The 24,067-nt window shown below is 32.6% G+C and overlaps 2 protein-coding genes across 2 annotated transcripts; one reads left to right on the top strand and one right to left on the bottom strand.

The window, feature by feature from the left end:
- Positions 1–13,976: 13,976 nt before the first annotated feature.
- Positions 13,977–14,592, bottom strand: LOC130511060 (transcriptional regulator TAC1-like). Its single transcript, XM_057007876.1, has one exon. It carries the CDS (start codon positions 14,535–14,537, stop codon positions 14,118–14,120), a length of 420 nt encoding a protein of 139 aa, XP_056863856.1. The 5' UTR covers positions 14,538–14,592; the 3' UTR covers positions 13,977–14,117.
- Positions 14,593–21,988: 7,396 nt separating this feature from the next.
- Positions 21,989–24,067, top strand: LOC108835391 (RHOMBOID-like protein 4). Its single transcript, XM_018608651.2, has 6 exons — positions 21,989–22,526; positions 22,675–22,838; positions 22,926–23,089; positions 23,234–23,478; positions 23,578–23,704; positions 23,801–24,067. The coding sequence occupies exons 1-6, from the start codon at positions 22,174–22,176 to the stop codon at positions 23,921–23,923; spliced, it is 1,176 nt and encodes a 391-aa protein (XP_018464153.1). The 5' UTR covers positions 21,989–22,173; the 3' UTR covers positions 23,924–24,067.

Raw genomic sequence — 24,067 nt, 5'->3', positions numbered from 1 at the left:
TTAGCTCATGCGAGGTAATCGCTGGGTCGATCCCTTTCATGTCGGATGTAGTCCAGGCGAAGGTGGAGACGTTCTGACGGAGGAACTCGGAGAGTTGCTGCTGCATTTCGTCCGACAAGAAAGTTCCAATGCGGATCACCTTGCTAGGATCAGCATCGTCGAGAGGTACGTCGAGGACCTCCTCTTGTTGGGGAAGTGCCTTCTGCGAGGGGTTTGAGATGGTGTTGACATGCGATGTTTCTCGCTGGAGCTTTATGGTTGCGATTAACAGGTCTCTGGCGGCTTGCTGGTCGCCCCGTAGCGTTCGGATCTTGCCGTCTATCCCTGGAAACTTAATGCATTGGTGGTAAGTCGACGGGATTGCCTGCATCGAATGTAGCCAAGGGGTGCCCAGGATCGCGTTGTAAGGGGCTTTCGAATCGACGACCGAGAACTTAACGGTCCGTGTCATGCCACACGCGTATACGGGAAGGCGGATGGTTCCGATCAAGACTTCGGACGAGCCATTGAAACCTGTAAGAGAGCGGGACGACGGTTTCATACTTCCCGTGTCGACGCCCATCTTGTCGAGTGTATCTCGAAAGATCAGATCGACGGAACTGCCAGTGTCGATCAGGATTTTGGTGACTTGGCAGTCGCCGATTCCGAGTTCAACAAGGAGAGGGTCGTTGTGTGGCATGTGGATGCCAAGGGCGTCGTCAGGCGAGAAAGTGATTTGATGATCGTTCTCGGGTTTCGTCGGCCACTTGCGCGAGGATGTTGCCCGACGACGGTAATCTTTAATGGACCTGACAGAATCACCGCAGGGCGGAGAGCCACCCATAATAACGTTGATAACGGTGCCTTGTTCCTGATTGGGATGCTGGGTTCTAGAGGCTTCAAGCTTTTGTCGAAGGTCAGAGTATAAAGGACGATCGAGCTGACTTCGCAAATCCGGTTTCCTGGAATTGAGCTTTTCTCGCAGATCCACGGGACGGGGTTTCATGGGACTCGGGTTATTCAATCGGCGAGTCTTAGAAGAGTTGATCTTTTCGCGGAGATCGGGGACCTGACTGACTGCATCTGCTGCTGGTTTTTCCTTTCGCTTGAGGAGGTTCCGTAGATCGCTAGGTGACGGGCGGCTTAGCTGGTCGCGCAGGTCGGGAGGAGAAAGTTGTTCAGGTTCGTCGACTAAAGGTTCTAGCTGCGTCAGGACAACGTTAATGCGTCTTCTCGCTCTCGGGAGTTCGCCATCGTTGGGGTCCTTGGTAGACCTTGCGAAAACAGTTTCGACGCGCCGCCGATTCCTCGGTGATTCGTCGTCGCTCGATGAGGTCCCCTTTTCTGGTGACGCTGGGTTGCTTCTTCGGGTGTCGTCCGCCTCTCTTGTTGGGGGGCTTTGCCTTGCGACTTGTTGGTTTTCCTATCCTTGTTTTTGCTCCAGCTCGCGGGTCCCCGGGCTCTGGGTTTCGGAGGTTCGATTTCGAGTTTGCCGCTCTCGACAGAGGAGAGGAACTGCTCGAAAAGCGTCTTACATTCTCTGGTGTTATGCGACTTGGCGTTGTGGTAGTCGCACCATTTCTCGGCTCCGGGGGGCCGAGAACTTACTGCTGCAGAGGAATCCGGCGGTTTGCTGTCGGTTTCGCGATTATAAACGTTCCAGCCTTTCTCCCGCACGACAGTCGTTGACGCTGGAGAACTCTCTTCGTCGACTGCATAGACGAAATTCTTCTTTTGGGCTGCTTTGTCGCCCGACGAGTGCTGTCGCGGTTCATGTCGACTATCCGCGTTCTTTACTCCGGCTTTGTCGGCTGTTGCAGCTTTAGACGCGTTGAGCTTAGCGATGAGGGCCTTTGTGTCCTCTTCCATGCGGATAAAGTTGTGGGAACGTCCGATGGCGTCGGAAAGAGACGTCGTAGGATTCCTGTAGAGGTCATCACGGAAGACTGAGTGGACATACAACGTGTTCTTAAGTGCTGCAACCGCGACGCTGTCGGGTAATACGACCTTCGAGACTATGGCCTTGAACTTCTCCATGAAGCTGCGCAAGCTTTGATCTTTCCCTTGAGCAAGGTTGAAAAGATCAGATACTGTCGCGTCTTCCTGAGTGAACATGATGTAATTCTTGAGGAAGGCGGACGACAGGTCGTGGAAGTCTTTAATAGAGTTCTCAGCGAGGCCCGTGAACCATGTAAGAGCTGATCCTTTCAAGCTTTCGACGAAGAGTTGACAGTAGCCGGCGTCGCGTTCTTCGTCGGAGAAGTTTGCACGGCGTACTGCAATGTTGAAAGACGTGATGTGGGTCGTCGGGTCGGTAAGGCCTTCGTACATCGGCAGCCGGAGCTTCTCGATGTGTCGTAGTCTGACGCTGGTTATCGCTGGAGAAAACGGTGTTCGGAGGGTGTTCGCCAGAACGCGCTCTATCTGTGGTGCAGAGGTGGTAACGCAGTGGATCTTGGAGTTTATGTCCAGAAGCGACTGTTTGAGTGCCGCGACTTCGCGAACCATTTGCAGATCTGGGTTTGCAGGAGTGAACGGGGCAGCATCTGGGTTGAGAGTACTGGGAGGAGCGCCTTGGTTCGCCGGGCCGGCGGTTGTGTCGCTAGCGAACAGTTGTCTGCGAATGGTGTCGGTGGCTGCGTCTGGAGCGCCGGCGAGAGGAGCGAGTAGTGCGGCGATTGCGGCGATTTGCTCGGTAGCTGCTTTCTGGGCGGCGTCTTTTCGGGCAAAACGTTCCATAATGGTATCAACAAAAGCGGGGGCTATCGGGATAGCCGTGACTGGGGTCGGACCCGGCGCGTCGTGTTCGTCGCCGGAAGTGGAACCGTCGGGGTTCTGACTCATCTTTGCTAACGTTACTTTGCTAGCCCCACGGTGGGCGCCAACTGTTAGAACCGAGTTCGGTCAAAACTAGTAAAGGAGACGAAGAACTCGTCAATGGGTCTAACAAAGACGTTTTCAAGTGAACGTATCAGAACCGAGTTACAGGGAGAGAGTAAGGAGAAGAACTAGCCGGTGCTCGGAGAGCTAGCCGGGAAACAGTACAAAATAGCGGATAGAGAGTAGTATAAACCCTAGATCTAGCCGCTTAGTGAGTATCTCAAAGTCAGGATCCTTTCCTCGTCCTCCTCCTCTCCCCTTTTATAGGACTCTCTAGTTCGCCCTACTCAGAGCGTTGTTCGTGGGCTTTAGTCAGTCATCTGGGCCTCTTTGTCGTTGGGCCTAATAGGTCGTCCGAGCGTCTCTACTCGTCCAAGGCGACGACCACGAGCGCTTAACGGACTGGTGTTCACTTACTCGCTGAGCTCCTTACGTTGTAATGGGCCGGATCCTGCTATTTGGTGGGCCTTGTAGGAAGGTGCAAACCGTCCCCCTACACTGGTGTGAACAAGACCCTTGATTTTGTGTTGGCTGATGAGCGTGGGATTGTCATTGTGGATGATTCTCGTAGTGTTTGGCCTCATCACAAGAAGAACTTGCTGCAAAGTACAAGTATTTCAGAGAGTCATCTTTAGAATGTGATAAGAAGAAGAAGAAGAGAGATGAGAGTGAGGAGAAAGGGGCATTGGCAAGTGTTTTGAGATTCCTCAAACAAGTTCACAAAGGATTCTTCTGTCACATGTCTGAAGAAGAGATGGATTCAATGGATGTAAGGCCATTGCTACAAGGGCCTTCCTCCAGAACTGTGGAAAGAAAACGCAAAATCCCAGCTGGTTCTGTTTTAACAGTATGACTAGATTTTGACCCGCGCTTTTAAAGCGCGGGTTTATTTTCCTTTATTTTTTTTTAAATTGACAAATATTTAATAAGTGTCATATTTTCATATATTTGTTTTTTTATAAAAGACTTAAGCTTTTTATCTTTCTTTATCGTGTTTCATTTTAAATGAGTATAGGCCTAATCACAATATCCGGACCCGAAGAACCAACCCAAAACCGACCCAAAAATCAGGGTCCCGAACCCGATCAGACCCGGGGTAAATATCCGAATGAATTCTAAATTGCTATATCCGAAGAACCGATCCGAACCCGATCCGAACCGAGAACCAAATGAGTACCCGAAGATACCCGAAATGTGAATATATATCTAAAAATATATGTTATAATTATATTTATAATTATTTTAATATTTTAAATTAATATCATAAGTTAACTATAGTAGTCATTTTTAGTACTTTTGAGTATTTTTGGATAAAATATGATAGTTTGGATAAAAGTTTATCCAAAAAAACTGTATAGAATGAATATTTTTGGTTACTTTTGGTTACTTTTGAGTAATTTGGATACAAAAAATTGAACTGAATCGGATACTTTGGTTACTCTGAGTATAAATAACCGAACCCGTTTTAGATATTTTGGTTATTTGGTTATTTTTCAGATTCTTATGCATGAGAACCGAACCCACCGGATCCGGAAAGATCCGACTCGAACTCAATCCAAAAAAAAATAAAAATTGAATCTGATTTGTTAATCGGCCCAAATGGCCCAAAAGAGATGATGTGGGCAATGGGCTGGATTTAAAAAAAAAGATCCAATATAGATTTGTTATTAATATTACTTGATTGCCCTTAATGAAATATGCAATGTTATTAAAGAAAGGGGTATTTTTAGTAAAAAAGCCAATAGGATCCTGCTTTAATAGTATAGATACTTGTTTGTATAAGAGGTACACACTTTAATTTGGCGATATGAAAATTTATGAGAATATGACTGTGCTTTAAACGATACTGGACTTTATGTTTTACAAAATATAATGCTATTTGTTTCTCATGTCAATATTAGCGCTGCGCAAAAAATCTGATTCTAAAAAATCGAACTGATCCCGATCAAAAAAAATATTACCAAATCCGAAGCAAAATTGATTAAATATCTAAGTTATTCAAAATTTTGGTATTTAAAGAATTGAAACCGAATCTGATCCGAACTAAAATATTTTGGATACCCGAATGTATCCGAAATAGATTTATATACTTATATATATTAATTATTTTTAGATTTAATGTATGTAAAAACATCCATAATATATATGATATTTTTAAGTTGGTTTAAATACTTGAAAATATATACAAATAGTAAAAAGTAAAAATCTAAATATTTAAAGTATACTCAAAACCACAAAAATACTAAAACTAATTATGATTCTCTATCCAAATATTTAACCCAAATCAATTTATATGTTAAGTTTAGATATTCTTATATATGTTATTCAAATTTATATGTGATATATTGTTTTGTTTATAGATTTTTAGAAATTTAAAGTATATAATGAATTTTAAAATTTTTAAAAATGTTAAATGAGTTATCCAAATCCGTAAAGATCTGAATCGAATCCAAACCAAAGTTTAGAAATATCCGAATAGGGCTAAAATCGTTGATCCCGAAAATCCGTAACCCAATGGATACCCGAACGTCCACCCCTAGTCACTATTATATATCATATTTATATCATCATATAATTAATTATATTTTATACGTACTATCATATAATTAATATTATTTAATACATACTATCATATAAATAATCACATATATTATTTTAGTTTTAATAATATTACTAGATTTTGATCCTTACTTCGAAAGCGCATAATTTTTTTTGCTGATAAATTTATTAACATGTATGTTCGTTCGCTAATATGTTCAACTCTACATTCGGTTTTTGGTTAGATTTCGTATAGATTTTTTTTGGTTTGTTTCCGGTTCGATTGTGCTTTTCGGTTCAAGAGATATAGTAACCATTTGGTTATTTATGAATTTGGACTTGATTTCAGTTTGGTTACTTTTGTTTTCGATTTGGTTTAGAAAATAATATTACAAATTTGATAAAATTTTGGTTTCAATTTAATTCTGCTCAGGTTCCCATTTTGGGATACTTTTAAATGATTTGGGTAAAAACACATTTTTGGATTTTTGGATGAAATATTGAATAATTCAAATAAATTTAAATATTTTGGAAAAAAAATAATTTGGTAATTCAGTTATATTACTCCATGAGATATCAATGTGAAAATAATTAAAGAATACATGTATATTTGTTAAACAACATAATTGTTAGCTATTTTAATTGTATGAGGAATACATGTATTGTTTCAAGTTAATTGTATGTCAATATTTGTATATTAAAGAATACATGTATCAGGGATATTTTAATTGTTTTTTTTCCTTTTGTCACTGGATTGTATTATTAAACCTTCAAGACAAAGAATTCTAAATAATGAGAACCAACAAAACAACATAGAAAAAGGATATACTAGTAGGGATTCAAAATAAACTAACACATGGATATTTTAATTGTTAAGAAGGGATATATTATTGTTAGTAATTTGTAAAAAAACATATCATTACTGAAATCAGATGTTTCAATCGGTTGTAAATCTTATTAAAAATACAATTCATTTGTTAATCCCCTGGACTATATTTGGGAAGTGATTTTGCCACATGTCTTCTCTACAATCATTCTCACAAAAATAATATGACATGGCTACTAAAATTGATGACATGTCTTATAGATTAATATGATATGGACAACTATATTTATTGTTAATTTATATTTTTGGTAAACTTTTTAAAATATGGTAATAACTCATATATTACATTTATTTTCAATTTATATTTTTGGATTTTTTAAAAATATGATAATAACTCAAAAATCATCATTAAAATAAATATGTTCAATTATGGCATTTCAAATTTCAAAATATCATTTAAATTAAAAATATTTCAAAAATATATACATATTTTTAGAAAATTATAAAAATTAAATCATAAAATCAAATTAAATCATAAAATCATTAGTTTTTTTATATATATACAGATTTTATAAATATTTTTTAATTTTAATTTTTGACAATTATGAAATTTTACATCCCCTACACTATATTTGAGAAGTGATTTTGCCACATGTCTTCTGTACAATCATTTTCACAAAAATAATATGACATGGCTACTAAAATTGATGACATGTCTTATAGATTAATATGACATGGACAATTATATTTAATGTTAATTTATATTTTTGGTTAACTTTTTAAAATACGGTAATAACTCATAAATTACATTTGTTGTCGATTTTTATTTTTGGACTTTTTAAAAATATGGTAATAACTCATAAATCATCATTAAAATAAATATATTAAACTATGACATTTCAAATTTCGAAATATCATTTAAATAAACTATTTCAAAAATATATACATATTTTTAGAAAATTATAAAAATTAGATCATAAAATCAAATTAAATCATAAAACCATTAGTTTCTTATATATATCTACAGATTTTATAAATATTGTTTAATTTTAATTTTTGACAATTATGCAATTTTACATATTTATTTAATATATTTAATTAAAATAAATAAATAGAAAAATCTATCTAAGATTATAATTTTAAATATATTCATGCACATTCTTAAATATAATTCAAAATAAACAAAATTGTTTTTATTTTAATTTTAATGTTCAGTTAAATCAAATTTATATTAAAATATTGATAAGAAAAGAAAATTTATAATATTAATAAAAAAATAAATATAATTTATATCTTTCTATTAAAAAAAATATTTTAAAATTTTTTTACTGTACATGATGTAGGAAAACACCTAGTTTCATAACTACATTTATTACTACACATATCAAAAGAATTAAAATTGGGAATTCGGCCAAAAAAACACTGAACATGGCAAGAATGACCAAAATAAACATGGACGTGAGGCTGACCAAAAAAAGCTTGAACTTTTGTTGACTTTTATCAGTTTATTAAGAAATTTTGATTGACCGACCAGATTAAAACACCATTAACTAACAGTTAAGACGGTGGTTAATCAACGTTAAATATGATCGTTAAGTAAAACGACATCGTTTTGAGATGGAATGAAACGACGTCGTTTTACCTATTTTTATTATCAAAAATATGTTGTTCGCGTGGGTCGAACCTGAGAACTAATGACTAAATGACGAGGTTTCTTGCCACTAGACTACTGTAACTTTTAAGAATATCCATAAAATGTTTTCTTTTATTGAGTATCAAACAAATCTCGAAAAATCTAAATTCTTTTGTAAAAAGTTCCAAAAAATCTTAAAAATTCAAGAAAATTCTGAAAATTAAAACTAAAACTGAAATTATAAATATTTAAAAAACAAAATCAAAACATTAACTTTTTTTATAAAAATTAATGTATCTAAGATCATTTGAGTTTTTTTTATCTTAAATACATTAATTATACTTTTTATTATAAATTAATATATTTGAGATAAAATAGAAAAATGATATTTATCACACTGCAAAAAAAAATTTCATTTAATTATTATCATATTTTAGAAAAAATTGTGATAATATCATTTGTTTATTGTATCTTAATTATCATTTGTCTATTTTATCTTAAATACATTATTTATACTAAAATCTATAGTGTGATAAATATCATTTTTATTTTATATTACATACGTTAATTTATTTAAAAATATGTTTCAAGTTTTTTAATCATTAAATTTAATTCGTTGCATTTTTTGAATTATTTTAGATTTTTTAAAAAATTTTAATGTATTGATTTTTTTTAACTTATTTGTATTTTCAATTTTAATTTTACTCTTCAGAATTTTCTTGAATTTTTAAGATTTTTTGGAATTTTTTAAAATGAATTTAGATTTTTGAGATTTGTTTGATACTCAATAAAAGAAAACATGTTATGGATATTCACTACAAGAAAACAGATATTTAACGAGAGCCAATTTCCTCGTTAATTCCTCGTAAAAGGAAGTTTACGAGGAATTAACAAGGAAATGGGTTTCGTCGTTTATCGTCCGTCGTAACACACATTTCGTCGCCATTTCCTCGTAAAGTAGCGAGTCAACCATTTCCTCGTAAAGACGAAGTAAAGATTTCGTCGTAAGTTCCTCGTCGCATTTCCTCGTAAAATCCTCGCGGGCTTTCCTCGTAGAAACCACGCGATGCATTCGTCGTTACTTACACGTAATTTCCTTGAAAAGAAATCCTCGTAAATTTGATGTAACTTCCTTGAAATATATTCCTCGTAAACTCCACGTAGATTCCTTGAAAAGCTTTCCTCGTAAATACCTCGTAAAATATTCCTCGTAAATTCCTCGGTTAGCTTTCGACGTAAATAACTCGTATAATCAAATTAATAAATAATATTGATAAATTTAATAATTATTAATTTAATTTAGTAAAAATATTTAAATATTTGTGGTTTATAAATAAATTTTAAATAAAATTCAAATGCACCAAAAATTTTATATATAAATAAGTTTTGGATTTTATAATACATAAACCGAAAAAAACAAAGGCCCGTTCATCGCCTCGTAGAATTCCTCGCTCCTCCTCGTAACATCCTCCTCGTCATGTGTGCCCGATGACTCACCTGGAATGGGATTTTGTTGTTTCATGTTCCTCAACAAAGTTTCTCATTCCGGATTTGTGGCCGCTATAACGTCGATGAAGGCCTCGAGTCCACTCACACGAAACCGTCGGCACCTGAAGAAGAACCTGGCGGGTCTACCTGACTATCAGGCTCACCGAACATGTCTCTCTAGTGAGCAGTAAGCATGTTCTTGCGAACCTGCAAAAATATATTTTTTGAGTTTATGATCATCAATAATAAAAAATCTATCATCAATAATTAAAAAATCTATCTAACGAACATAAATTCCGTAAACCTATCTAAATTCCCTAAACTAACCACCTAATATACTAAACTAATTATGGGGAGCGAGGAATTTACCATTTCGAAGGAGAGAGGAATGGGAGAGGAGTTGGAGAGGAAATGGGGAGGAATTGGAGAGGAAGTTGGGACCAATGGAGAGTGTGAGGTTTGGGTTGTATATATAACTTACGAAGGCGTCGCAATTTCCTTGTATCTTTACGAGGAATTAAAGAGGCCCGTCTTTTATTTCCTCGTAAAATCCTCGTAAACTTACGAGGAAATTGCGAGGCCCGTCCCAAATCCAACGACGAATAAGCGAGGCCCGTCTTTCTTAACGAGGTAAATTTCTAAACCTCTAAAATCATAAACCCCAAACCCCAAACCCTAAACCCCATCTTTCTTATATTCTACTTCATATATTACAAACCCTATTCTAAAATGCGGCCGCCGTGACCGGATTCGCGGCGGTTAAGCGCTCGGCGGTCCCCGGCCGTGGCGAATACCTCCTCTTCGGTGAACTAGGCGGATGGTACAAAAAGTCTTCTTTTTTGTCATTTTGAAATCTGAAATCGGTTAATCTATAACTAATCTATAACTTTAAAGTGTTAATCGTGGTTAAAACGCGAATACAATGAAGACTAGAAAAAGAAAATCAATGGCCGCCAAGGAAGAAAATTTACAGAACCCAGAAAACCCTATGACAAAGACGATAAGATAATTACCAAAATGCCATTCATTTATTTTTTTGTTGAAAAAGCAAAAAAAACATGTAATGGAGGCTTGAACCCGGGTTGTTATGACTTAAAGAAGGGCACTTACCACCACACCACGGAAACATTCTTACTAATTCATACAAAAACTACGACTTATAGATATAAGTATTTAAAAAATACAAAATAAACTTAAAACTAGGCCCCGCGTAATCCCCGCTTAATTTCCGATTTATACATTAGGCGCTAGGCCTAACCCGAACGCACGTATAGCGCCTACCGAATTTCAGAATAGGGATTACAAACATATCTTCCTTTTAACCTCAATATCTTCTTAACATTTCAAAACTCAAAATTTAAAACCACAATTCTTTAACTTCTAATATCAATCTCTTCTTTCTAATATAAACTTATACAAAATCAAATTATTTATTTAAATTTTCTATTTTGCAACAAAAATATAATCTTTTGAAGATTTGAAAATATAATCTTCTTAACATTTCAAAACTCAAAATTTAAAACCACAATTCTTTAACTTCTAATATCAATCTCTTCTTTCTAATATAAACTTATACAAAATCAAATTATTTATTTTGCAACAAAAATATAATCTTTTGAAGATTTGAAAATATAATCTTTTGAAAATTATAAAATTATTAATGGGGTTCGGAGTTTGGGATTTAGACAAAATAGAAGAAAGATGGGGTTTGGGGTTTAGGGTTTAGGGGTTTAGACAAAATATCTCGTTAAAACCTCGTAAACCCACGAGGAAATTACGAGGAAATAAAAGACGGGCCTCGGTAATTCCACGTAAGCTTACGAGGCCTTTACGACGATTTCGTCTTACGTGGAATTAACGAGGCTCGCATTTTTCTTTTTTTTCGTCGTTATTTCCTCGTTAACTACGAGGAATTAACGAGGTATGCTTTCTAAACGCCTAAAATCTAAAACCCCAAACCACAAACACCATCTTTCTTACCTTCTACTCTTCATTCCAAACCTCTTGAGAGGAATAGGTAGATAGCAAAAAAAAATGTGCTTTAGTATTCCTCGTTATAATCACGTAAAACATTTCCTCGTAAAGAAGACGCGAATTTACGTTGTGTTTACGAGGAAACTCTATTTCCTCGTTTCCTCGTAAAGATGATGCAAGCTTTACGTGGTTTTAATGAGAAAAGAGAATTTCCTCGTTAAAACCACGTAACTTTACGTTGTTTTAACGAGGAAATGTTTTCTTCGTTACTTTACGAGGAAATAACGACGTTTTATTCTTTCTTTGTAATTTCCTCGTAAAGTCGACGTAATTTTACGAGGATTTTATTTCCTCGTCAAAGTGTTGTTTTCTTGTAGTGATTCTTAAAAGTGACAGTTGTCTAGTGGCAAGAAACCTCGTCATTTGGCCATGAGTTCTCAGGTTCGATCCACGCGAACAACATATTTTTGATTATAAAAATAGGTAAAACGACGTCGTTTCATTCCATCTAAAAACTACGTCTTTTACTTAACGATCTTTGCAGACGTCGTTTAATCATTCTGTAACGGTGTGTTTAATTTGGCGAGTCAACGATAACTTACTAATTAAAGTTTAAAGTCAAATATAGTTTGGTGTTTTTTTGGCCAGCCAATATGTTCGTATTTATTATGGCAATTCGTGCAAAGTTCATGATTTTTTTGGCCGAATTTCCAATGAAAATTAGATTCACATACAATTAACTTGAAACAATGCAAAATAGTAGCTAAAGATCTAATAATATACTGTTTGCAGATCTGTACAAAAGACCTAGGCGGCTGAGTCTCCTTCTCAATCTCTAGAACTGTTGGTCTCTATATAAACACTTTTGTGTTCGTAAGAAAATAAGTAGTTAATGCTTTACCGAACCATGAAATCACCGCAGCTAGTTCTCATCATCATACTCGTGTTCTCTCTACATCAGTGTGTATTTTTCTTCTCATACACATATACACATACACACCTACATATATTATAATGCAACGTTATATGATCCACGATCCAGGTATTTTTTCTTCATTTTTAATATGATCAAGAGGATATATAAACAAATCAGGAAAAAACTGTTAAAATATGTGAACAGATGTCAAATTTTTTTTGGTCAAAAAGATGTCAAATTTATAGATCACAAGGTTTAAATACTGAATGTGGTTAGCAATATAAAACTATATAAATATATATATAATGTGAATGTGATAATGATTAAATAACTAAGTATTTAAAGTCAGAACCGCCCGCCGACTCTTCTATCAGTCGACAAATAGAGGGATAACGTAATGTGATTATTGTCGTGCGATGATGATTTTAAGTTGACATTGTAAACTTCTATCCTGTTAAAACAGAAACATTACAACTTCTTATAGGTGAATTTTAAAGTTGAATTTTATATAATTAATGCTATATTAATCTACTTATTATTATACATGTCTTTGTATAAATAATTAATATCAACCATTGCCATAGTTTTTCACTTTTTACCTTATTATTATATCCACTACGAATGTTTCCTTATATTGCATATATTTTAGTATAAGGTAGATACATCCACTAGCATATTATACTATAAGATAGATTATTAATAATACATCTACAAACATATAATACTATACGGCAGATTACTAATAATACAATATATTATATGTATTCATTAACTTGCATCTATCAATATTAGTAATACTATAAAGACGACTAACTCTATATTTTGAACCTATAAACCATGATATACTAATTTCTAACAAAAATGATATTACTGTTACAAATTAGTTTTTATAAAAATTATTTATAGCAGCAATTTGTTATATAAAATAAATTTAATCAAGACCCAAATCTTTTTTTTTCCTGTTCAGAAAAAAAAAGCTACGAATATATACCATTAAGTTAGCCAAAAAATCTTCCGAATAAATAGTAAATCTCACCAACCCAAGAAAATGAATTAAAAATATAACAAAAGATATTATGTTTGAAATTTAGCTCATTGGATCTGGTATAAATCTGTTCATTTCAGGTATGAATTTTTCGAGTTCTCAACATTTGGATCTAAGTAGGTATTTGATTTTTTTTTGTCCGGGTCAATTTTTTTTTGGTTCCGGATCATTCTAGCTTTTTTATATTATAAATCTTAAATAATATACAACATGTGAATCAAAAAGATAAATCCGCGCAGACGCGCGGATCATGATCTAGTTTATATTAAAATACTAACATACCTAGTCCAAAATAATCACTATATTAATTATAAACGTATAGAAAATGTTTATATATATATTTGTTCTGATCGGGTTGGATTTATTCACTAAGTCGATGATTTCTATTAATTTAGAAACTATATTGCGAATTCAGACGAATAAATATGAACTTAGACAAAATAGCAAATAATTAATATTGAAATAAATATAATTCTAGGGGTTTAACAACTTAGTGAATAAATGTTAGAAATTCTTTAATTTTGTATATAAGCTTTAGAAAACTCGATCGTAGTAGAAACCCTAAAATAAATTATATAAGCCTCTTATTCGCGGCATGCATTCTTAAATTAATTTTATTATGATCCTTTCGAAATCATTTATTTATATCGTATAATATGATGATACAGCATTGTGATAACAAACTAATGATAAAAACGCATCAAAATCAGATACCATTACTTCTATAAATGTTAGTTTTATTGCAATATTAACACATCAATTAAATAATCAAACGAACAAAACAAATTCTATCTATTCATGATTACATATATACTTGGTGATTATAATAATCACATAATTACGTACTTGGTGATTTCTTATAAGGATCTAGTCCTAGACGAAGCTCAAGATCTATCACTTCTGCACTTTGAGACAAAGCTTTTTGAAGCATCCTCATATTCTTCTCCTCTTCATCTCTCAAATAGTCTCCACTTGTATTTTTGACTTGTCTTGTTGATGAACTGCCCGTATCAACGAAGAAAGGCAATTCAATGAGATCTTGCTCGAACCGATTTCTCGAAGTGGTGCATGTGGAGTCTTCACGATCATCTTCTTTCAAGTTCGCTTGTCGCAGCTTTGCCCTGTCTTTTCTGTGGATGTTCATGTGCCCTCCTAAAGCTTGTGCGTTGGAGAAACCTCTCTCGCAAAATTCGCATATGTATGGTCTTGCTTGTCCTGACCATGAATATGATCGACGATCCGAGTATTTTCTGTTCATTGTTGTATATGTGATCGAGGAGAATATAAAAAAATGAGTGTAAAGGAAGTGTTTAATTTGTGAATGTGAATTTGATAAATGACAAGGTGATGCTCGATCAACGGTTATATATACATTGTTATATAAAAGTCAGAGTCGACTTTTTCTTGCTTAACCGACATTATGTATTAGATTAGCTTAATTATGTTATTATTAGTTATTTTATTATTGGTTTAGATTTTTACATTTTTAGCTTTAATTTAGCCGACAATAAACACTCTCTTATTCATAAATATGTAAAAAAATTATTTTAAGTTGGTTTGTATCTAAATGATTTGTATTATAGTGTAGTCGTTTTATCCTAATTCGAGTTCAGATTCGGTAATATATGTGTGTAAAATATAAATGATTTCTTTATTAGAAACACTTACAAATTCAAATTGATTAAGATGACACTCTATGTAACTTAGAATAAATGCAAAAATGCAAATGTCAACAAATGAGTGATGTCTAGATAAACAATGTCTTCTGAGAAAATGTTAGATGAATAAAGTGCCACATCGGTAGTTGGAAAAATAATTAAGTAGTATATAAAGGATTAGGGCCAATCCACTAATTGTCAATTGGTTTTAAGTTGGAAGCCCATAATTAACTCGAATCTAATATGGTATCAGAGCGGTCGATCCTTGTGGATCAAAGTTAAATTAAAAAGAGCCACCCGATGTTGGGCCACTCCGTGGATGGTATTTCCACAGTTGTCTACGCATGTGCGTGAGGGGGAGTGTTGATGAATAAAGTTCCACATCGGTAGTTGGAGAAATAATTAAGTAATATATAAAGGGTTAGGGCCAATCCACTAATTGCCAATTGGTTTTAAGTTGGAAGCCCATAATTAACCCGAATCTAATAAAAAACATATATACACATGTATGAGCGAAGAATCGACGACAATTATGTTTTACAAATTTATTTAATCAGTGCCATTAGAGACATACAGTATTCGAAAGTCAAGAACACAAGTATGGTCTTAATGAGTTTCTCATCGACTTTCATCTTAGTAAAGTCAGTAAACAATAAGCCGACAGCATAGATCTCGTTCATATACGCTAAATGATGACGACAGTTGCTTAGTTAACTTGTTAACCTAAACATTGTTACTAACTTTTGAAGTTGTTTAAGAGGAAAAAGTATTATAATCGTTTGTCGTATAGTTTCATTCAGCAAAAAACTAAAGAACAATTCTGCATTATTGTCTTGCACTTATCCAACAATTATTTGAAATGGACAAACATTACAATGTCCATTATAGCTTATTTTAACCCTATGGGTAGAACGTGTCCAGGGCTATGGTTTCTAAGAAGATTTCTAATTTGATTATTTCTTGTTAAGTATATTAAAAAAGTATTAATAGCTTTATATATACTGAAACAATTGCCTTGTGCTAACACTTTGCAGGATGTCAAAGGTTTAGCTGACTTGGTTATGTTATCAGGTATGTTTGGAGTAATCAAGTTAGTTAGGCGTCTGGTTTAATCCGTTTTGTAAGTCCTTGAGTATAAAACGATATGCACGTATAACTCTAGATAGTTGAAAAGATGAGTGATCTATTGAGTATCACTTTCCGATAGATCACTCATCTCTTCATTACTCAATCTCAAGCACGTATAATTTTAGAGTTGTAAATGGATATGTGACATGACGAAAAAAATAAGTTTAACTTTGATAACATAGTTAACCAAACTAATCTTCTTAAACTTTTTTATATATCATAACTCGGGATGTTACACAAATAATCTGTATCATTTTCTGTTTTCAATCTTGATCACACACGTGTTTGAAAGAGAGAGAGAGTTCGATTGCGTTAAGTGTTCTTGATCCTGTTTCCTCGTAACATTTCTTTACGACTTTTAAATGTTGGAGTTTCACATGTCCTTATCTGCAAGACTGCAACGCCAAAAAAAAATGTCGAATATGATTGTTAGACGTTTTCAGCAAACTTTACAAAATGGAGTTCATTATAAGTTTCTCACAAAAATCATTTACGATATATAATATGATCACTACTATACAAGAAGCTTTTCGGAATATAAACTTAGCTATTGGAGATATAAAAGGTTAATTATGAAAAATTCACCGGATACATAAGCTAGATTCTCTCGCTTACTGCAAATATAAAATTCATCACGGTATGCACACAGCACACTAGTTTTAAAAAACTTTGTATTTAAAAATTAATTTAGTGTGTTACGCTACTCATTATTAGTCACATGTATGGGTTATATCGTTTATTTTTAAAAAATTAATTTCGGGCCTGACCTTGGCAGACATTCCTAGTTGGAAGTTATTTTTTTCCTTCTAATTTTTTATTCCGATGATTAATCAAAGTAGATCAATAGAAAAACTCGATTCAAATAGTTTCACATGGAGAAAAACGATATCCTGATTCTTTTTTCTTGACTTCGATAAAAATGTATTTTGTCTTTGTTCCAAGAAAGGCCATCGTAGTTTCAAAAAAAAAAAAAAAAGAAAGGCCATCGTTTTGGTAAATACTCTTGCAGAAAACTTATTGTTCTTTTTGGTTCAGGAACTAGTTAATTTAATAATTTACAAAAAAAACTAGTTAATTTAATAACAATCAAACGTTTGAACAAAAACGCTTATCATTTGTTAGACATTCGCATTTTTCTGCTTCTCTTTCCAGCATACGGATTCGTAGGGCAGGCTGGCAAGCAGTATATATACTTCTCTACGCACAGAAGATATACACCGAAGGACTAGGCCTTTACGAGTTTCACCAATGATAAAAATTCTAGCGGACTAGACAACATTCTTTTGTGAAGGACGAAGAACGACGTATCATAATATATATAAGCTTACCGTTTTGATGACAATACTTTTTTGGCTCCGTTAATTATTGTTGTTATGTTTTGGTATGTTTAACATGTGTGGTACATGTATATACCCTAGGTTAAAATTGTTGTATATATATATTGATATCTGTAATTAAGTATTTTGCAATCCGCTTACAAATAACACACAAACAGCACTGCACACAAAGATGACTGATGTTTACCGGCAGGTCTTCGATCACTAATTATCTCTCTCTGGAGAGAGATGATTGATGTTTACACTTAGCAACGCTCTTGCTTCATTTATTTATGTTTTATTTATACAAAATCACGTATATACAATTTTTCCTTGGTATGGAGATATAAGATTTTCTTACAATTTTTTTAGCAAATATAAGCTTATATTGCCATCAATACTATTAAAACATGAGCAATATTTATCGACTATGTTTTGGACTAGAAAAAGTTATAACAGTCCAACTAAAATAAATACATTAATTATTATCACATAATATTTTTTTAATCTAACAAGTATCTATTAATAATAATAATATATTATTCGATATGTAACCGATTCCGACATACGTGCAAAAGAAAATCGATTTGATTAAATATTTATATAAGAAATGTTTATGTTTTAAAAACATTTGAAAAAATACTTAACTTTGTTTTTTTGTTTTATTATCATTCCACATACAAAATATATTAAAAAGGTTTTTTAAACAATTTTAAACAAGTTAAGAGTTATGATATAAAATAAAAACATATCAAGACTTAAAATATATGTGTATTTAAATGTATAATGTGAATACTAAGATAAAATTTATTCAAAATAAACCAAAAGTATTATATAAATTGTAATAAATTATAACAACATAAAATAATGTTAAATCACATCAACTAATTTTGTTAATATATTTATAATCCACGTGATCATTTGATCTTTTTATTTTTGAAAAATAATTATTTGTAATTTTGAATTAGTTATATTTAACTTAATTAATATTAAATATATATCATGCCTAAAACTAAGGAGCTAACTAACTAATTTATTATTTTTAAACTAATGAATATAATTTAATTAATACGAAATTTAATAATAAATTAATTATATTTTAATTATTAATGTGATAAATAATGATATATATCTATTAATTTGTATATATACAGCTACATATTAATCCAAATGCAAAAAAAAACAATTTCTTCAAAACCCTCACTAAATATATAAAAATATAATTCATATATTTAGAGTATTAAAATTAGATATACATATATATATATATATATATATATATATATATATATATATATATATATGTGTGATAAAATAGTAATAGTTTGATACTATTAATATTTAGTATACGATGAAACATGTTATTATTGATATTTTTACGAACATAGTTTTACGGGTTATTCAAACACATGCAATATATTTATCAAATATTAACTAATTCAACAAATATATTAACACAATTATATCATAAAACACTACATTAAAACATAAATTGATGCAAGAGAGTATGTGTTAATAGTTTAATTAGTTGTAAAATAAAATTATATATATATATAAGAAAAATATAAATAAAAATTAATATATAATACAAATATAAATCAAAATTAATGCCATTAATGAAATTAACTTTTAAATTTAACATAATTCATAAACAAAACATCAAAAAAATCTAATAACATGTGAACTAACAAAAGTAAACTTACTAAATAAATGAAAATTATATTTACAAACATAAATTAGTAAATTGTAATAGACGTATATAAATGGTTGATGCTTAAATATATTTCATTTTTAATATGCATCCTCTCAAATATTGATCCATTACGCTTACAACAAGATGAAAATTTAGTTTGACTAAAAATAGTATTAAAATTGGAACAGCACTTTCATTATATATTCATCATTCATCTAAACATTCATGAATATATATTAGAATACTCTAACTATAATAATTTAAGTCAAACCGGATTACATATTGGGTCATCTATTAGTTCAACCGATAGCCAGATCATGGGTATTAGCTGTTATTATGGGTTTTATAAGAACTTTAAATATTTTTTTATTAAAAACTAAACCGGATTGTATATAAGACCACAAAATTTGTCGATTTAACAGCGGATCGGGACGGATTTTAAAATACTCAATATAATATTTCATTTATAACATCCAAATGTAGATACAATAAAAATATAAATTTATATCAAATAAATTTAGGTTATTTCGAAAAATTATCCCACGGTTTGAAACCGCGGGTCAAAATCTAGTAGTTGGTTAAAACTGAAGGACAGTCACACGGGCAATACCTAAAAAGAATAACAGCTCTAATTTTTTACTTACATGTCATCTAATTTTCTTAATGTGGAGGGTACAATCAACTAATTTTACCAATGAAAATGTCATATATATATACAATTTTTTTTGAGAAAACATAATATTTATTTTATAAAAGTAATTTTTTTAGAAAATGTAAAATTGATTTAGTAAAATTAAAAAAAAAATTGAATAGTTAAATTTTAATCTTATATAATTTTAATCTTTATTATTTAGCAAACGACTAGTCAGTAGTCAAACACCTGATTGTGATTCAAAGAAAAGAAAAATTAGAGTATTATAGATTGATCCAAATATGACTTTTGTAAGGAAAAGATAAATATTTTGATAGATGGAACTTGGCAGGGAAACAAAGGAGCTTCGGAAAGTTCCATACCCCTATCAAGAAAGTCTCTAAAAATGCAAGAATCCAAAGTAGATAAGGGATTGGGATCTTTTGTATAAGCAAGTTTTACTTTTTTTACAGTCATAAGTTAAAAACCTGGTACGTCAAAAATTTATGTCAGTTTGGTTTACACTATTGATATTAGTCTAACAGTTTAAGTCGATTTTCTGGTTTTCGTTGGATATGTTTTAGTCAATTTTCAATGCTGATATTTTTTTTTTTCTTTTGTCGTCGACTTTTACAAATTCATATAGACTCTGTAAACCAGTTTGGTGGCATTTTCAATGCTGATATAGATTATTCGAGCTGGTGGTTATAAGAAAAAAAACTAACTTTCAATACTTGATAATTGTGGAATATTTCAATACTTGATAATTTATGAGAAAAAAATGAACAACTATTACAACTTGATATTCTATCAAAAGTTATTATATTAAATGACAATTTATCTCAAATAAACAAAATAGAGTTTAGGCCAAAAGAGGTTTGTAATCTTATAGCTTCTGTTTAGTGTTGGTACAGAAATTTATAGGTATGTAAAATTTAATAATTCTATTCTTTTTAGTAATTCTGTTATAAAATTTAGGAAAACCTGTATATTATAATTGTTTTAAATTTGAAAGAAAAACTAATCTATTCTATTAAAATTGAAGTACAAATTGGAAATAAACCTAAGTTTTCCTCAATAATTACATATCTATGCCATTGATATAAAATTCAGAGTTTTGATTATTTACTAAACCGAAGTACACGAGTGGTTCATTATTATACCATTCGCAATTTTAGATTATTACTTAACCACATCCGATTTTAATGCCATTTCATCTAATAATTCAAAATCAATGCTACTCATTTATTATTTTCCAAAAACAAATTACCTCACGATATATATTGCTATACTTAAGCTAATATGATATCTACAAACTACCAAATCATCCTTTATTATTAACCTCGACAATAATTACCTTCCCAAAATATAATTCTAAATTATAGTAATCCTCTAACAATTTGATATCAATTAACGACCACAACATCCTTATTTGTTCCTATTCTTGCAGATAACGTAGAAAACCTACAATTTAATATTGTAGTTTCTATCTATTTTCAATAGTGTAGGTTTTATAGTTTCTATATATTTTCTAATGCTTTTTTTATATTTTCTAATGCTATACAAAAATATGTATGATTCTTCAATTTGTTAATATATGTAATTTCTTTTTATTTTTAACGCTAATTAAACTTTATTTTTAATTAGATGTTTTCCTATTTAATATTAAACCTACACTACATGCTCTGTTTTTTTTTAAAAAAAAATATGTTTAGTTTACAGAGCAAAAGAAAAAAAAGACAATACAAGAAGAATAAAATCTCATAGTTTATAAATGTACACTAAACCGAATAAACAAGACACACCAATGTCAAACAAAAATAACATATAAAACAGGTATATGAATGTTTTTTTTGACAACGTATATGAATGTTTTAAAAACTAGGAAAAATATATAATTAAATCGAACATATACCCGTGCGGGCGCACGGGTCAAAAACTAGTATGTTATTAAAATATGCTCGAACCGGTCTTCTTACACTTCACACTCTGATTGAGTTTGACCGCTCGATTTTATGATTCTTCCATCAAAAGGTCATCAAATATTTATGGCATTTTGGCAAATTCCACTCACACGTCACACAAACGGTCAAAAAGAAATACAAAACATAAGAGAAAAAGAATATAATAAAATTATAAAATACACAAACTTGATGTCAAAACAAGAAAATAAACTCAGAATCTAAATTAATTATTCCTAAACCGGAAACACACAAGAACAAACCGGGTGATGTCACATGAAATTTTTGGTTGTGGTAGGATTAGGAAACGTCTGATGTCTAGTTGGTCAAGACAGTTGACCAACTCTTCCCCTTTCCTGTTTACAGACACAATCTGCGAAGATAGAACTTCTCATAACTTCAATGTCCAAACCAATATAAACCCCATAGAGATATCGACCGAAAACGAAAACCCAATCTCAAATCTCCCGAATTTAGTTCAAAAGCTCGAATCTTTTAATTGTTTCGATGGGTGAGAAAGATTCAGAGACAGCTCCGATTTGGGGAAGAACACGACAGAGCGAGAGCAACAACATCCACCGAATGGATGTGGAATCGTCTGCTCTGTCTGAGCAACATCGATCTCAGAACCGAAGTCGAGGAGGTTCTTACGAAGAACGAGGAAGAGGAGTTAAGGAGTTTCGGAGCTGGTTCTCTTGGCTCATCCCCTGTTTCGTGATCGCTAACGTCGTCGTGTTCGTGATCACCATGTATGTCAACAACTGTCCGAAGAAGTCTGGAGACTGTTTCGCGGGTTTCTTGGGCCGGTTCTCGTTTCAGAGTACAAAAGAGAATCCTCTTCTGGGTCCTTCCTCTCTCACGTAAAGCTCTCTACTTCTAGGGTTCTTGTTTGCTCCCTCTATAGCTTGAAAGAAGTATCAGATTGATGTTAGTTTGAGTTCTAGAGAAAGTGTGTTTCTTTCTCCTAATTTGAGATTGATTTTGGTTAATTTGATTACTTGGAAACAGGTTAAGAACAATGGGTGGATTAGATGTGAAGAAAGTGGTTAACGGAGATGAAGGGTGGCGTCTACTATCTTGCAACTGGTTACATGGAGGAGTTGTTCATTTGTTGGTGAACATGTTGACTCTTTTGTTCATCGGTATGCGTATGGAACGTGAATTCGGTTTTAGTAAGTACTCTCTTCTGATCGATTTTGTTACATATCTCTAATGAAATATGTGTATAACCTATAGTTTTCATTTTTTTCTTCTCTTAGTACGGATTGGATTGCTTTATCTAATATCGGGGTTTGGAGGAAGTATATTGTCAGCACTTTTCCTCCGCTCAAACATCTCTGTGGGAGCATCTGGTGCTGTCTTTGGTTTACTTGGAGGAATGCTCTCTGAGATCTTTATCAACTGGACAATCTATACTAACAAGGTAACCCAAACACCATCAAAAACATGATTCTTTTTTTATATAGAAAAAATGATTGCCAACTACGCGAACAAAAATATATCACATATTAGTTCAGGGATGTTATAAAGTTTGGAAGTTCATGTTGTTTGCTAATGCTTTGTCTAGGTTGTGACGATCATAACTCTTGTACTGATTGTGGCGGTAAACTTGGGACTCGGTGTGCTTCCTGGAGTAGATAACTTTGCTCATATTGGAGGTTTTGCTACTGGTTTTCTTCTTGGATTTGTGCTTTTAATCCGTCCTCATTACGGATGGATCAACCAAAGAAACGCTCCTGCAGCTAAACCTCACAAGTATAATATCTGTCAAGCCATATTATGGACTGTCTCTCTTCTCCTCTTGCTTGGTTGGTAAGTTGTTAAATTTATATTAACTATATATAAACCAGTCTGTTTTCTTCTAGAAACACTAGAAAAAAATTACACAAAACCGGTTTGTTTCCTTGTCAGGTTCATTGCTGGTTTGATCTCACTTTTTAACAATGTGGATGGAAACAAACATTGTTCATGGTGTCATTATCTTTCATGTGTTCCAACTTCTAGATGGAGCTGTAACCGAGAACCAGCCTCTTGCACGGTAACAATCTTTACATCCAGTTTCATTATCCAGTTTCTCTCAGGGTCTCTAATCAACATATCTCTGAGATTTATTCTTTTTTTTTTCTTTGTGCAGACGACTCAATTAGGCAACCAGTTGAGCATAACTTGTTTGAGGAATGGGAAGTCAGGATCATACATTTTGGCAAATCCCTCGGATTCACGGATTAATAGCTTATGCGTTCAGCTTTGCCGTTGATTTTAGAATACACATTCAGTCATTGTATCTTATTTTGTGTATATTTAATAGGAGCACCTTGTTGAATAAATATCAAGATATTATTCTGAATTGTATTTGAGTTTTGAGATCTCTGGTAAACCATCACAGTCGTGTTTGATCGTA

Source organism: Raphanus sativus, chromosome 4 (genome assembly GCF_000801105.2).
Source record: "Raphanus sativus cultivar WK10039 chromosome 4, ASM80110v3, whole genome shotgun sequence".
Classification (NCBI taxonomy): domain Eukaryota; kingdom Viridiplantae; phylum Streptophyta; class Magnoliopsida; order Brassicales; family Brassicaceae; genus Raphanus; species Raphanus sativus.
This window is presented reverse-complemented; position numbering and strand designations above follow the sequence as displayed.